This window comes from Phascolarctos cinereus, unplaced genomic scaffold, assembly GCF_003287225.1.
Source record: "Phascolarctos cinereus isolate Bilbo 61053 unplaced genomic scaffold, phaCin_HiC Scaffold_9;HRSCAF=440, whole genome shotgun sequence".
NCBI lineage: Eukaryota > Metazoa > Chordata > Mammalia > Diprotodontia > Phascolarctidae > Phascolarctos > Phascolarctos cinereus.
The window spans coordinates 256,625,607-256,641,547 of NW_027556402.1; the positions used below are offsets into that span (position 1 = coordinate 256,625,607).

The 15,941-nt window shown below is 58.5% G+C and overlaps 3 protein-coding genes across 3 annotated transcripts in view; 1 reads left to right on the forward strand and 2 right to left on the reverse strand.

Annotated features, from left to right (window-relative positions):
• The window catches only part of LOC110195514 (uncharacterized), a 55,093-nt gene extending 52,008 nt beyond the window's left edge, over nt 1-3,085 (reverse strand). The window contains exon 1 of the mRNA XM_020968325.1: nt 621-3,085. Coding sequence (XP_020823984.1) covers nt 1,037-3,085 — 2,049 coding nt within the window. The 3' untranslated portion in view covers nt 621-1,036. The remainder of the gene's footprint in view (nt 1-620) is intronic.
• Nucleotides 3,014-11,440, forward strand: SNX32 (sorting nexin 32). The gene is given in 15 exon segments (XM_078148428.1): nt 3,014-3,167; nt 3,744-3,812; nt 6,325-6,429; nt 6,854-6,964; nt 7,102-7,113; nt 7,115-7,224; nt 8,577-8,700; nt 8,836-8,940; nt 9,214-9,319; nt 9,604-9,679; nt 9,850-9,889; nt 10,275-10,361; nt 10,454-10,613; nt 10,692-10,777; nt 11,187-11,440. Coding segments are annotated over 14 exon segments (1,212 nt in total). The 5' UTR covers nt 3,014-3,167; nt 3,744-3,776; the 3' UTR covers nt 11,241-11,440.
• A 328-nt stretch (nt 11,441-11,768) lies between these two features.
• CFL1 (cofilin 1) lies at nt 11,769-14,773 on the reverse strand. The gene is made up of 4 exons (XM_020968200.2): nt 14,640-14,773; nt 12,775-13,082; nt 12,598-12,674; nt 11,769-12,374 (listed from the first exon to the last, which is right to left on the reverse strand). Exons 1-4 carry the CDS (start codon nt 14,640-14,642, stop codon nt 12,262-12,264), a joined length of 501 nt encoding a protein of 166 aa, XP_020823859.1. The 5' UTR covers nt 14,643-14,773; the 3' UTR covers nt 11,769-12,261.
• Between the last annotated feature and the right edge of the window lie 1,168 nt (nt 14,774-15,941).

The window sequence follows — 15,941 nt, forward strand, 5'->3', positions numbered from 1 at the left end:
CTTGTTGGCACTTGTGGTTTTAACTCTTGCTACTTAAGTACATGTTCAGTCTAACGGGTGAGTAGGTATGCCCACCTTTCCCCCGACTTCCAGGACTGGATGGGGAGCATGGGACAGGGCACCCAGAAAGATGTGGATGGGGAACAGGAGGTACAAAAATAAGGTCCACAAGGAAGGAGAGAAAAAAGGGACTGAGGAAAGTTCATTTGGCTGCAATGAAGTAACAATGGGAGATGGGGACAGTGACAGAGCTGAGAAAGGGCAGCTTAGGGCACAGGCCAGCTTTGGGTTGGTAGAAAAGGCAAGGAGGTACCAGGAGAAACCTTCTTTTTTTTTTTGCCAGATAAGATCTCAGAAACAATGGACCATTAGCACTTGTTTGTTGACAGAAGAGTGACTTGTAGGAAGAGAGAAGGTGCTGAAAATAAAAGGCTGGGGGAAGGTCTGTTTGGGCCCCTGGTGGCTCCTGGGTCTGGCTAAGGACTTGTCTAAGCAGGCAGCTGCACTGGCAATGTGGGGGAGAGGAGGAGCCCCAAAGGGGAGTACGGGGGGGTGGAAAGAGGCAGAGGTGGTACCAGAATGTCCTCCCTTACTTGCTGCTTCTGCTTCCTAATCCTCACCTTTCATTTCTTTCATCACCTCATTCTTCAGTCTTTCTTCTTCAGGTATATTTAAATACACACACATTGACTCTGGGCACCTCAGTCTGGCATCTTTTTCAAGGTTTCTTCATTCTCCACTCTGATTCTTCAGGATTTCCATCTGGAAGCTGCCTTCTGCAGCCCTGCTCCCCCACTCCTCATTATCCCCCTGGCAAGGACTGGCTCCACTTTGGGCCATACTGTCCATCAGCACTGCTACCCCACCTTTCTGTGTCCTTTCTGAGAATATGACCCAGAGCCCCACACCTCCTCCCTTGCAAAGCCCCCACCAAGCCCAATATTTCTGTCCAAGTTCCCCCCACCCCTCCTGGCCCAGTGCCTTCCTTCATGACCCTGGCTGCTTCATCTGCTCTCTCTCTTCTGTCTCTTGCCATCTATCCTCCCTCAGGCTCCTTCTCCACCTCTCCTCCTCCATCAGCGCCCTGGGGGGCTTGCTTCTTTTCCTCGGCCCCTTGACTAAGCTGCTCCCCTGCCACCATTTCGTGGGCATCGCTCCTCACAGGGCTTTCTTCCTCGTACTCTCTCTGGTTCATATAGACTTGCTTCACTTCCAAGGCTGTGGTGGCTGGGTTATCTGTGGTGGCCTCAAATTCTAGTTCCGAGTGTTGAGCTGCGGTCCCTTGGGAGAGGTTACCTCCCTCAGAAGAAAACGATTTATTCTTTTCGTTCCATTTCAACCCTCCTTCCTCTAGAACTTCTTCCTCAGCCCTTTTCTCGATCATCTCGATCTTCTGGTCCTCAGCGCTTTTCTCTTCCTGACTGGGAGCTTCAGCACTCTCCAGCAACTGGCCCTGGCCTTGGTCCTGAGCCTTCTCGCCTTCTTCCCCGGCAGCCCCCGCCTCCGGGGTCTGCTCGGCTTCTGCCCCTGGGATCTGCTTGTCCTCTGCCCCTGCATCCCCCGCTTCCAAGCTCTGCTCGCCTTCAGTTCCCGGGGTCTGCTCGCCTTCTGCCCCGGCAGCCCCCGATTCCGAGATCTGCTCGCCTTCAGTCCTCGGAGTTTGTTCGTCTTCTGCCCCCGGGGTCTTCTCGCCCTCAGTCCCCCGGGTCTGCTCCCCTTCTGCTCCCGGAGTCTGTTCGCCTTCTGCCCCCGGGGTCTTCTCGCCCTCAGTCCCCCGGGTCTGCTCCCTTTCTGGCCTCGGAGTGTGTTCGCCTTCTGCCCCCGGGGTCTTCTCGCCCTCAGTCCCCCGGGTCTGCTCCCCTTCTGCTGCCGGAGTCTGTTCGCCTTCTTCCCCTGGTGTCTTCTCGCTCTCTGCCTCCGGGGTCTGCTCCCCTTCTGCTCCCGGAGTCTGTTTGCCTTCTGCCACTGGGGTCTTCTCGCCTTCAGTTCCCGCGGTTTGCACGCTTTCTGCCCAGGTAGGCCCCGCCTCCTGAGGGGCTGGTGCCCTGACTTCTCGTCGTTGCTCGCTCCCCTCGTCCTTGCGGGGCTCCCGTCCTGCGGGGCCCCTGGCCTGCTTCTTAGAGGCGGGCGGGGGTGGCGGGGCTGCTGGCTGCGCCGGGGGCTTGACTTCGCGCTTCAGCAGGCTGTAGCCCTGCACCTTCAGTGGCTCCCAGCTATACCACACCCTCTCGTGCATTATCTCCACGCATTTCCGGATCTTGGAGGACGAAGACTGCGAGCTGGAGCCCGACGCCTTGGACTCGAGCCCGGGGGCGCGGTTGCTAGCCTTCGGCCGCGGCCGGGCCTGCTGCCAGGCGGACAGGCGGCGGCCCTTCACTCGCACTGCAGCGGAGCGGCGCTGGTGGGCGTGGCCTTGGCCCGGGCCCGGGTCGGCCATCGAGGACCGCGGGCTCGGCGACGGTTTGGTCTTCGCCCGGGCCGAGGCCGGTTGCCGGAGCTCCACGCTCCACCAGTTCTGCCGGGGCGTCCGGGGCGCCGCCGCCGGTAGCCCCCGGCCCCACACTGCCAGGCTCCACCGCCTTAGCGTCAGCTGCGGCCAGTGGCTATGGCGGCAGGTGGGTCCCGCCTCCCACATCCAGGACTCCGCCTCCCCGCCCCACGGCCAGGGCCACACCCGCACCCAGGCCGTCTGGTCCGGGGCCGGCCTCCAGCCCGAGGTCCCCCTTAAGCTCGACCCCGGCCTGGGCCGGCCCCGGCCCCGCCTCCGCCTCCGGACCCGCCCCAGCGCGCTCCCGGTCCCGCCCCTGGTCCGCCCGCGGACTCGCCCCCGCCCTCCCGGCCCTCCCCTCCCCTCCCCTAGCCCTAAGGCGTGGGGCCGGCGGGCGGAGGGGCGGCGCAGGCGCAGCAGCTCGAGCCCGGCTCCGCGCCCCACCCCTACCCTGAGGGGAGGGCCCGCGCCTGCGCACCAGCTGCCTTCGGATCGCCGCGGGGAGAAAGGAGCCGAGAGGGGCGGGGGAGCAAGGGGTGGGCTCTGGAGGTTCTGCAGAACCGGGGCTGATTCCTTTGCGTTGTTTCGTGTGGGCATTCCCAGTGCCTAGTAGAGTGCATGACCCATAGCAGGTGCTTTATTGAGCACTGTTCATTAATGCTTGTCCATTGATAAGGGGGTGAGTCATGGGGAGGAGAGGGACAGAACAGGGAGGGGTATTCGGGGCAGACAGGGAGGGGCTGTGAGCCAGGAGGAGGGAGCGGTGAAGGGCAGCCAGGCGTCTAGCCCCCCTCGAGGCGTGGGGAGCATAGCTTTCGGAGCCTGCCGGGGGTGGGCCGAGGGGAGAGGAGGGAACTGCGCGGGGGCCTGCGTCGGCCCCGCCGGACTTGCGCTTGGACTCCAGCCACGCCCTCTCCCGCACTCCCCCCTTACGAGGCGGTACCTGCTGCCGGGACGGACAGACAGAGGAGCGAATGAAAGCACGGAGGCCGGCCCCTCCATCCATTCAGAGAGCGCGGTGGGGGCGGAGCCTGGTGGCCTCCGCCTCCCTCTCCAGAGGACTCCCTCGGGGGCGGGGGTGGAAGACTGGGTCTGTGAGGTCCCGACAGTCTCCATTAGGCCATCTGGGGTGGACGGGAGGAGGGGAGGACGGGAGGGTTGCAGGGCACGCGAAGGTACCCTAGGGGTGGGGTGGGGTCGGGGCGAAGGAGGCGCCCAGGAGGCTAGAAGCCGGCCCTCTTCTTGCCTCCTGTAGGAGCAGAAGAGTGGAGGCGCAAGAGGACCAGTGATGGAGGAGAATCCCGACCCAGGGGAGGAGCGCCAGGTAACGGGATGGATGGATGGATGGATGGATGGATGGGTTGATGAGTGGATGGATGGATGGATGGATGGGTGGATGGATGGGTAGATGGATGGGTGGGTGGATGGGTGGATGAGTGGGTGGATGGATGGATGGATGGATGGATGGATGAGTGGATGGATGGGTGGGTGGATGGATGGATGAGTGGGTGGATGGATGGGTGGATGGATGGATGAGTGGGTGGATGGGTGGATGGATGGATGGATGGATGGAAGTGGGACCTGCAGATGGGAGAGTGAAGGCAAGGGCAGCTCTCTCCAAAGGGCAGGCACAGAGGACCTTGGCTGTCACCCAGGACAAGTTCAGTTTACAGATGAGAAAATTGAGGCTCAGAGAGTGGGCCGGGGCATGTCCAAGGTCAGGCAAGAAGAAATTAGCAGAGCCAGGGTTCGGACACCACATCTCTGGCTCCAAGTCCTTTGCTCCTCCTCCTCCCCCCACCCACTCCGGGCAAGACCCAGGAAGAATCAGTTATATCCTCTGATGGAAATCCCTGGACTGAGTAACCTGGACTAAGAGGGAGACGCCCAGAGGAGACCCTCCCCACCCACCTCTTCTGCCTCCCCTCAGGCAGGAGTTGTTCCTATCTCCCAACAGTAGATCCCAGCACTGTGTGTGTGTGTGTGTGTGTGTGTGTGTGTGTGCTTATTTGACATAGAGCTGGCAAAGAGCTATGGCTGAGAGCTGGTCTCTGGGGACCGAGACTTCTAGGGCCAGTCAGGGGAAGGACAGACAAGAGACTCAGGATGGTGAGGCAGAGGAAGAAGGTCAGGAGAGGGGCAATCTCCTGATGGCTGGAGAGGACAAAAATGTTCTCAGAACAGAAGAAATTGGGGAGACCAAGTGAAAAGAGGCAGTGCCCAGGAGGAGAAAGAAACTGCACCCAGGGACCTGGATGGGAAACAGGATGTGGAATTCGATTTGATTTAAACAAGTCAAATCCAAGTAGCACTTAGTGAAGGCCTACTCTGTGCATGCCACTGTAGTAGGTTCTGGGGAGCACAAAGCCAAAAAATGAAAACAGCCCCTGGAGTCAAGGGGCTTCTATTCTACAGAAGGACAATGTGTGTGTGTGTGTGTGTGTGTGTGTGTGTGTACACATGTGAAGGGGTCACTGCTTAAGTGTGTGTACCTTATTATTTGTTGAAGTGTAGCCCCCTGCCTGAAGTACTGCCATTAGAGAGTTAGTCCCCTGGGCTGAGCATCCTTCTCCAGGCTGCTCCCTGAGTTGCTAACAAACACCTTAGCTAGTGGAATTAGGTAATCAGAACATTTTCCTAAATCAGTGAGCATTCATTAATCGATGATCTACTCTGTGCCAAGCACTTCATATCCATAGACAGAAATAAAATCATTTCTTCCCTTGAGGAGCTTGGAAGAAGGGGAAGGGGAAGAGCTAGGAGTTCCAGATTGGGGCTGCAGTGAAGGGGAGGGGAAGAGGGCAGCTGCCCCCAGGCCAAGGGTGCTCCCTTCCCCCATAGCCTGGGTTCCCTCTTCTGAAGAGGGCTTGAAGGAAGAAGAAAGAATGCCACACATCCTTGCCCCCCTTTATGGTTGGTTCCAAAGCAAATTCACAGACACAGATCCTCATGAAAACCTTCCAGAGGCTGGTGGGTCTGAGGCTTATCATGCCCATTTTACAAATGAGGAGACTGAGATGGAAAGGGGCCTGCCCCAGATTTAAGTAGCTCTTTCAATATGCTCTGCACTTTGACCTCTTATGTTGGGGAGCCTCACCTTGATCATGTAAGGTGAACAATACCATGAAGAAACTATGGTCACAGAACTAATAGATCCAAGGGGCAGAATTCATTCCTGGATCCCAGGCCCAGCGCTAGGATCCAGATCTCCCCAGACCCTGCCTGAAAGCCCGCTTGTGGATGGATGGATGGCCAGCATACCTCCTGAAGGGCTGAGTGAAGGGGAGTCTTGATGGTATTAAAAGACAATGGAGGCGGGGTGCAGCTAGGTGGCACAGTAGACAGAGCTCTGGCCTTGGAGTCAGGAGGACCCGAGTTCAAATGTGACCTCAGACACATAGCACTCACTAGCTGTGTGACTCTGGGCAAGTCACTTAACCCCAGTTGCCTCACATAAAAAACAAAAGACAATGGAATGGTTTCCTGCCCCCTTCTGAAGAGGAGGGATACTCTCCAATCACTGCTAGGGACTTGGGGCCTGATGAGTGACTGGGACAGGGGCAGCTGAAGATGCTCTGGGCTCCTGGGGGTGTCGAGATTGAGAATAGGACAGTGGAAAGAGCCCTAGATTTGGTGACAAGATCCGGGGTCATATCCCAGCATGCACCACTCAGGTGACTGTGGCCAAGGGCCCATTTGGAAATCTTCTCCGAGGGCCCTCCTAGGCCCAAGTTGACTCCTTGGTGCTTTTCTGGGAGGACTCCCACAGGCTAGGAGGGGAGACAAGGGCAGCTGGGCCATGCTAGGGCCCCCACTCACCGTCTCCCCCTCCACAGCCCTGCTCTGTGTCCATGGATCTGCAGGGAGATGGTGCCTTGCAGGTAGAGATCTCTGATGCAGTCAGCGAGAGGGACAAAGTGAAATTCACAGTTCATACCAAGGTGAGGTCGACATTTCCCTATACAGAGTCTCCAGCCTCCATCACTACATCACAAACTTATTCGGGGGTCCAGAGACTCCAGACCAGTACTGGACCCCACCCACAAACAAAATTCCACAGGGACTGGAGGCCCCCTCTCCCCACCACAGACACCTGTGCTCGAAAGCAAATTCTGTCCATTTCTAGCTTCCAGCTAGCTTCTGTGCCTGCCATCCTATCAAACCCCAGGTTTCTGGCCCTCAGCCCCTGGCTCTTTCCACTTTGGCCCTGAGCCCGACAAGGATTGTAGGAAGTGTCCCAGAGCAGAACACAGGGGAGGAGGAGGTGTGAGGTTTGGCTGAGGGTGTTGGAGACTGTGTGGTGGGAGGGTGTGAACAGGGTTTGCTGGTCCTGAGGGGACGTCAGGGGGTGTCCTTCCCTTTCAGAGCTGCCTGCCACACTTCAGCCAGACTGAGTTCTCTGTAGTTCGGCAACATGAGGAATTCATCTGGCTTCACGATGCATACACAGACAACGAAGACTACGCGGGCATCATTGTGAGGACCAGAGCAGCCTTGGGGGATCGGGCAGGCTTAGTTACTGTCTGCAGCTGGGAGGAGTGGGAAGGGGTGGGGGGCTCTGGGATCCTTGGAATCCCAGGAGAGGTAGACTTCTCAGCTTCTGTTTTGAGCAGATACCCCCAGCACCCCCCCAAGCCAGACTTTGAAGCTTCCCGGGAAAAGCTGCAAAGGCTGGGGGAAGGTGACAGCTCCGTCACCAGAGAAGAGTTTGCTAAAATGAAACAAGAGCTCGAGGGGTGAGGCCCCCCCCCCCCAGTATGGTTCATCCCCTCCTGTAGACACCTTCCCACTCCTGCCCTGCCCTGCCCTCCCCTTCCCAGGGCTCCCACACAAGACAGTGCAGTGGAGGGATGGGGAGCATGCTGGCTCTGGAGGCAGAAAGACCTGGGTTCTTATCTCCTCCAACATTCACCTTTCCCTTCGCTGGGCCTCAGTTACTCGCTCTGTAAAATAAGGGTGTTAGACTCAGGGTCCTCTCAGGTCCTTTGCACTTAGGAGTAGCTGTGAGGCTTTGGGAAGACACCTACAAAGAATGAAGCTTACACTCCATGGGAGATGGCCCCACTCTTCCTTTGGGGCATATTGACTGACCCTTTTAATTAACCATGAGGGTAATGATAGGAGAAGAGGTCTCTTTACAAAGCACTTTCCTCATAACCACCTTGGGAAGTGGGTAATAAAGCCCTACTCACCCCATTTGGGGGAAGCTGGGTGGCGCAGTGGTTTGAGCACCCAGCCTGGAGTCAGGAGGACCTGAGTTCAAATCTGGCCTCAGACACTCACTAGCTGTGTGACCCTGGGCAAGTCACTTCACTCTGTTTGCCTCAGTTTCCTTTTCTGTAAAATGAGCTGGAGAAGGAAAGGTCAACTACTCTAGTGTCTTTGCCAAGAAAACCCCACATGGGGTCACAAAGAGTTGGGTGTAACTGCAAAACAACTGAAAAAAGCCCCCATTTTGAAGGTGCAGAAACTGAGACCAAAATAGATTAAGTCACTTGATCAAATTGTGGTAAGGGTCTGGGGAGGACAAGGAATCAGCCCAGGCTTCCACCACCCAGACTCCAGGGTTTCCTGCATGATGCCACACCACCTCTTACCCCTGAGACTGTTGGGAGAAAGGGAGATGTGTGTACGTATATATGTGTGTGTATATATACACACGCATACACACATACATAGACAGACAGACAGACAGATAGATAAGATAGATAGATCTTACTTTCTCCTATTTCTCCGCCTCTCTAAATCCATGTCCACTTTCAAGAGCCTGGCCTACAAAGTGTGTGAGGGTGGGAGTAGGAGAGGGCGTTACCCCTCACTCTACCTTTCCCTTCAGAAAAAGTGGGGCAGCTGGTGGCAAAGTGAACATAGGGTGTTGGGCCTGGAATTGGACCTGAGTTCAAATACAGCCCCAAATACTGTGTGACCTTGGGCAAGTCACTAACCTGTTTGCCTCAGTTTCAACTGTAAAATGGAGTTAACAGCAGCCCCCACATCTCAGAGTTGTTGTGAGGATAGAATGAAATATTTGTAAAAGCACTCACACAGGGCCTAGCACACTACATAAATGGGCATTTCCTTCCCCCAGGGAGTATTTGGCCATCTTTAAGAAGACAGTAGCCATGCATGAAGTATTCCTGCAGCGCCTGGCTGCCCATCCTACCCTCCGGCGGGACCACAACTTGTATGTCTTCTTGGAATATGGCCAAGATGTGAGTTGGATTGGGGAAGGCCTGAGGTCACCCGCTGGGCCTGCCCCGGGGTGGGCATGGAGAAGCAGCCAGCAGAGAGGAGGCTGCCAAGGCCTTGGCCAAGGACCACCCCAACCCCTCTTGCCTTTGTCCCAGCTGAGCGTTCGTGGGAAGAATAAGAAGGAACTGTTTGGCGGGTTTATCAGGAACATTGTGAAGTCAGCAGACGAGGCTCTCATTACTGGTGTGTCAGGACTGAAGGTGAGGGGGGTCCCAGACCCCCAGCATTCGGTGAATTGAGAGAGCACAAGGTTGGGGGCCACAGTTGGGTAATTCCCAGTGGGATCCTGGCTAAGCTGCTTTACCAGGGCCTCTCTGGAAAGAGAGGACTGGGCCTCTAAGGTCCCTTCCAGCCGAGGGCCTCACCTCAGAGATCCCCTGGGGCCCTATATCAGAGGCCTCTGAGTCTTCAGCCTCCACCTGCCTTTTGTCCTCTCCTTGGTGACCCCAGCAGCCCCTTCCCCTCCATCCTAGGAGGTGGACGAATTCTTTGAGCACGAGAGGACCTTCTTGTTGGAGTATCACACTCGCATCCGGGATGCCTGCCTGCGTGTGGACCGGGTCATGCGCTCCCACAAGTGTACGTGGGGACTTGTGGGGGACCCCCCCAAAAGGACCTGCCAGCCCCATTGCCCCACCCCAACCTTGGAAGAAACAAAGGGGGACACCTTCCCCCAACCTGATGAAGTAACAGACATGGGGTACCTGCCCAGGCTCATGCAGATGGTTAGTGCCACAGAAGGGACTAGAACTCCTCCCTCCACAATCCAGTGGTCTTTGCCCACTTCCCGCCCTGGCCAAAGACCCTCTACTGGACCAGAAGTGTGGACCAGGAGGCTCTGATGGTGGACATGTCCCTAACAGGCCTGGCTGAGGATTACATCCCCGTCTCTGCCGCGCTGAGCAGTCTGGGCACACAGGAAGTACACCAGCTAAAGACGTGAGACACCCCCTCCCCACTGCCAGGCCCCTTCCCCCTCTGTGCCCTTCGCTGTCCCCGAGGCTAGGTGCGGGGGAGGGCGTGCGCAGTCCCAGCCCCAGAGGATGCCTTCGTCTAGAAGGCAGGCGTTGGGGCACCTCAGCTAGGGCCTGTCTCTCTCTTCCTCCTAGGAGCTTTCTCAAATTGGCTGAACTATTTGAACGTCTGAGGGTGAGAAGCCCTTCCTGCTTTTGGCTTGGCTTCTTCACGGAGGTTCAGAGATCTGTCCACCTCTCATTAGTGGTGGGAAAAGGGGGGGGGCTGCACAGCACAGGGCCTGGCTTGAAAGTTGGGGAGATGGCGGACATTTGCCCAAGGTTCAGAAATCAAGTGTTTGTGGGGGCTGTGGCATTCCAGTGCTGGTCAGGGGGCATGCTGCCATTTTGGGGTAAGAAGGAACCATGTTCCAAGTACCTCAGTGAACATCCTATGGCACAGAGATGCCCCCCCCCCCCGCAGAGCATCCCAGCCAGGGCCAAGGGTTACCCTGTGCACTAGCCAGGGGAGACCCCAACATGTGCCTGTCCCTCCTTTCCTTGTCTGTCTGTCCTCACAGAAACTGGAGGGCCGAGTAGCCTCGGATGAGGACCTCAAACTGTCAGACATGCTCCATTACTACATGAGGGATGCACAGGCAGCCAAGGTGAGAGCTGTTTCCAAGCCAGCTGCCCACACGCAGCAGCAACGGCATCCCAAGCCTTTGTGACCCGTCTATTCCTGCCCATCTCCCTGCAGGACCTGCTGTACCGGCGGCTGAGAGCGCTGGCAGACTACGAGAACGCCAATAAGGCCCTGGACAAAGCCCGAATGAGAAACCGGGAGGTTCGGTCGGCAGAGACCCACCAGCAGCTCTGCTGCCGGCGCTTTGAGCACCTGTCGGACTCAGCCAGGCAGGGTGAGTGAAGCGCCCCACACCCTGCGCCAGCACAGCCCCCAGCAGCGCAGCCCAACGCTCTTGTATTCTCTGGCTCAGAGCTCACAGACTTTAAGGCTCGCCGGGGATCTGCTTTCCGAAAGAACCTCATTGAGTTGGCTGAACTGGAACTCAAACATGCTAAGGTAAGGGCACCTCTGCCCTCACCCCAAGAGAGGAAAGAGTAGGGCCTCAGGCTGCCCCAGGGGCTACCCCCCATGGACATTCACCAAGTGCTTTCAAAATGGCACAAAAGGCCTTTTGCCACTTCACTTGTCTCAAGTCCAGCCCTGGGAGAGGCCAACCGTAGGTACAACTGCCATCTTACAGAGGACGAAACGGAGGCGCATAATGTCAGACAAAGGGGTGTCAGCACATGCCAATATCATGCTGTCTCTAAGACACTTGGCCTCAGTTTCCTCCTCTGTAAAACGTCTCTTGGAGTCCTCATGGCCAGGGTGATGAGGACATCTCATCTGCCACTCAATCCTCAAGTTAGGGAGCTGAGAGAAGGAGCATGGAACACTGCCCCCCACCCCATTTTCTCTTCCCCAGGCCAGTACGCTCCTTCTAAGAAACACCCTCACTGCCCTCAAGGGAGAGCCCTAGCATCCTCTCCTCCCTCCCTGGCCTGCTCCTGAAGCCCAGCCCCAGCCTTCCCCACCCAACGCCTGGGGAAGGGGCCACAACACTTGGCAGAGGCCATGACCAGGCCAAGCAAGGGGGCTTCCAGAGAAAGACGGCCTCAGACCTACGGAGGCCAGCGGCGTCCTGCCTCCACTAACGGAAATAAAGGTGCCTGCTATGGATCCTGCATGTCGCGTGCTCCCTCTGAAGCTGGCTGCACCCACAGCGGGCTTATCTGGCAGAGCTCCTGCTCGGCCTGGCTCAAGGGAGAAGAGCCCAAGCCAGGGCCTCCCCCAAGAACCGGGAGAAGGCTCAGGAGGAGCCTGGCCTAGGCCAGGGCTGCAGTTAAGACCCCGAGAAAAGGGCTGTCCTGCAGCTAGAAGGCACTGATCAAAGGGGCCCAGGCGATAGCTCGGCCAGAACTCGGGGGAGAGACGGGCAAAGGGAGCCTGCCCTGCCGTGCTTTGCTTTGTCCCACCCCCCACCCTGCCCAGAAAACAACCACCTGCAGAGCAGCTCACCTTTTCTTTATTTGTCTTTTTTTTTTTAAATTGAACTTTCCTTTTACTGGCCACATGAGTAACTGGGGGTAGGGGAGCTGGCTGTATGGGGGAGGGGGTCTCCACAACATTCCATTTATACACAAAACTAAACAACGAGCACAAAGCCACTATTGCGGTTAGAAGTTGGCAGCACCGGGGAAGGGGGAAAACTAGGGGTGTCAGTTAAAAAAAAAATACTGGCCTCCCCCCCATCTGGGTGTCTGGGGGGACCTTGGTCTGCTACAACTCAAGAGGAATGAATATCAAAGGCGGCTTGGGAAGGCCAGAGCCATCGGGGGAAGTGGGGGAGGTCAGGGGTCGGGGGCGGTTTGGCAAATGGGTGAAGGGATTGCCCTGCCCCTGCTAGGATCCCCCCCAGCCCCTTGGGTCTGGCAGGAAGGGGGCAGCCTGCTCCCCCACTGGGCTCGGGCAGCCCCAGCAGGGGGCCAGAGTTGGGAGACTCACAAGGGCTTCCCCTCCAGGGAGATCACGGCATTGCCCCCCAGCTTCTCAGCCAGGGTGCAGCGGTCCTTCACTTCCTCGTAACAGTTGGCTTGTAATTCGTGTTTGATTCCTGTGAGGAGGAAAGGAGATGGGGGTCAGAGCCAAGGAAGGGTCAGACCCACCCCCACTTTACAGATTAAAAACCCAACCTCGAGTTTCCAAGGTCCCACCACGGTCAGAGTCAGGCTCCTCACCCAGTTCTTCAGACCCAACGAAATTCAGCCTTGCGCGCCAAAGAGGGTCACGCTATGGGAAATGCCATCTCTCACACACGCGCGCGCGCACACACACACCTGTCAGTTTCTTCTTGATAGCGTCCTTGGAGCTCGCATAGATCATTTTGCTCTTGAGGGGGGCACACTCGGGGGCCCTGGCAAGAGAGACAAGGATCAGAAAGCCCCCCACTGGCCGGCACCTGCCCGGGGCAGGGGGATGAGCTAGTCCCTGCAAGCCTGGCACCCCAGCCTCACCAGAAGATGAACACCAGGTCCTCCTTCTTGCTCTCCTTGGTCTCGTAGGTAGCGTCATAGAGCGCGTAGCGGCAGTCCTTGTCGGGCAGCATCTTGACAAAAGTGGTGTAGGGGTCGTCCACAGTCTGCCCCACGTCCCCCACGAGGATCTCCTTGCCCTCCTCCAGAACAATGTTCTTCTTATCCTCGCTCAGGCAGAACAACACAGCCTTCTTACGCTTCTTCACCTCCTCGGGTGTCGAGGACTTGCGAACCTTCATGTCGTTGAAGACCTTGATCACCCCATCTGAGACAGCCACTCCAGAGGCCTGTGGGCACCGAGAGCCCGGTGAGGGAGAGGGGAGCTCTCTGGGCTCCTTCCCATCAGGCTCAGAGGAAAAGCCATCTGCTTAGTAATCAGAGGAGGATACTTCACGGTTTGCAAAGTGACTTTCACAGCCCTACACCGATGCAGAGGTAGAGGTGCTCTAGTCCCCATTTTACAAATAAGTAAACAGAGACCAGATGACTTGCCCAGAAGCAAAAACTAGCCAAGGTCAAAAAGATTTGAACTCAGGTCTTCCTGACTCTCAAGTCCAGCTGCCTTCTCCCTGACCCTACTACCTCAGAGACACAAAGGAATGTGGGCAGATCACCAGAACTCTTAAGGCTTCAGTGCTGACTGAAATTCACTGGCTCACACCCATGCAAGGAGGTCCTGACCCGGGGAACCCCCGGCCTGGCCATCCGGGGAAAGCCTGGATCCCGGTCCCAAGACCCCAGGACCACAGCCCCTTCTGGTCCTAGCTAGGGAGGGACAGGGAGAACTAGCTATTCCGGTAGTTACTGCCCTAAGGGACCACAGATTTAGGGCTGATAAGAGCCCCAGAGATCACCTCATCTACACTGCCCGCCGCCTTCCCCCCCCCCCCCCCCCGCTGGAACACCTGCCCCAAAGGGAATGTGGAGAAAAGGGCCAGGAACGCCGGGACGGAGCCCCCTGCGCCCCCCACCTTTTAGACAACCGTCCACCATGTGGATCCTCGAGCCTGGGGGGTCCTGCTCTAACGCCCCACCCCAGCAGAAGCAGGGAAGGGGGGAGGCTTTCACCCCACTACCGAAAAGGCCCCGAGGAAGCAGGCGAGAAGCGTGACTGCGCTGCCGCTTCCTGAGTGGCAGGGGAGGGGAGGGGACCTGCCCGAGGAAGACAAGCACGGCCACCCCTCAGGAAGGGGGGAGGGGTCCGGCCCCGGCCGGCCACAGACTCCCCCCTTCCGGACCCACTTCCCCAAACTGGGCCCTAGCCTCGGAGCCCCCCCAGCAGGGTCGGCGGAGAAGGCTCAACCTCGCCTGGTAAGGGCCAGGCCGCCCCACATCACGCAGTGCCTGATACCCCGCCCTCCTCCAGCTGCGGAGCCGCGTGCTCTGGGCCGAGCGCGCGCCCCCTCCCTTTCCCTTCCTCCCCCTCCCCAACTGCCCCTCATTTTGCTTCGGCCCTCGGAGAAGCGCGCATGCGCGACGCCCCCGGGTACAGGGGCCGTGCGCGCCCCTAACCCCCCCCTCTTCCGAACACTTAACGGTTGGGAGGGGGGAGGGTCGCGCGCGCCCGCTTCGCCCAACAACCGTCAACGTCAGACGAGGGCGCGCGTGGGGGGCGCCGGCGCGCGCACGCCCGCCCGGCTACCCGCCCGACTAGCCGCGAGCCCCTCCATCAGCCAGCCGCCCGTCTCGCCCGCGGCGCCCCAGGAGGGGGAGGGGGAGGGATGGGGAGGATGGAGGGGGAAGATGGAGAGGAGGATGAGGACACCGCCCCGCCCGCTGCACCGCCTCCACCACCCCCGCTCCCGGGCGCCGGTCCCCCACGGAGCTCTCTGGTCCGCGCTCACCATGGTTCCGGAAAGGAGCGAGCGAACGAGGGAGGGAGGGAGAGGGAGGAAAACGAGGGCCACAGGAGAGGAAGGACTCGCTCCTTCGCCGCCGCTGCCTGGAGCCGACTGAACGCGGCCTCTCCCGGCCCCTTCCGTTTAGTAGAAGCCGCACAATGAGAGGCGGGGCGAGCTTCCGGCGCTCCGGGACGGGGCCGACGGGAAATGGAGTTCGGAGGCGCTGCCCCGCCCCGGGGCACGCCGGGAAGTGGAGTCTCCCCCAGCCTCGCTCGGGTGCAAGTCGAGCTGTAGCGTTCGGCCCCCGGGCGGAGAGGGGCGGGGCCAGGAGCGCTGGGAGCGCTCCTCCATTGGTCAACGTCCTGGCCTCCGCAGCGCAGCAGACGCCTGCTTCGGGTTCCCGGGGCTAGAGGCCGGTAGCCCGGGTCCTTGGATCTTAATCCTATAACCTCACAGCTGACGAAGGAACCACAGCTTCATTCCCCATTTTGCAGAGAGGAAAACTGAGGCCCGGAGTGGCTCAGTTCTCATTGTCAGGAGCTGGGCACCATATACGGCTGACGGAGAAACTGAGGCAGAGAGAGGAAGCAGCAGACCAAAGAACCTGGACTTCCACATGAAGTCCTTTTCCCCTTTGGGGGGCCGGCAGCCTCAATGCTCGCAGCCGGCCATGGGCTGATCCGTGCGTGGCTCCGCAAACCCGACCCACCCGGAGGCCAAGGCGGGGTGGGGGGACGCCACGCATGAAGGGTTACTGTGGGTATGGGAGTAGGAGGAATCGTGCCCCAGTGTCATTCACTCGGATATGTGGATGGCTAAGATTTTCGGAATTGTTAACAGAAAGCATCCAAAGCCTTCCATTTTACAGATGGTAAAGCTGAGGCCCAAAGCAAAGGAAATCGTCCGTCCAGGGCCATTCAGCTAGGGAGATGCAGGCGGGTGCAAAACTCGAACCAACAAAAGGCAAGCCTAAGGCAAGGTCGCACCAGCTAGGGCTGAGACCGCAATTCCCAGCAGCCGAGTTCTGGGGTCGCTAGGCAGGCTCGCCCCGTCGCTTTCCTGTGGGAGGGGAGGGGGCGCGGGCTTCGCAGTCGCCCTAGAGACGAGCCCCTACCCACTCGCTCGCCTGCCGCTCTGGGATGTCCCAGATCGCCTTATTAGGGCATGAGCCGGGATGGGGCGGAGCCAAGGAGAGCGCCCGTTCACCGCGCCTTATATGGAAACTGAGCCTAATATGGAAACTGCAGAAGGGCGGGCAGAGGGCTAGCGAAGGCTTCAGGGAGGGAGCCCTGGCCAGGGGGCAGC

What these genes read in the sequence shown, in the direction of transcription:
- CFL1 (XM_020968200.2), bottom strand. An exon ending in GACCTGGTGTTCATCTTCTG is followed by an intron (nt 12,675 to 12,774) that starts GTGAGGCTGGGG and finishes CTCTCTTGCCAG; the next exon opens with GGCCCCCGAGTGTGCCCCCC. An exon ending in TATCAAGAAGAAACTGACAG is followed by an intron (nt 12,375 to 12,597) that starts GTGTGTGTGTGC and finishes TCCTCCTCACAG; the next exon opens with GAATCAAACACGAATTACAA.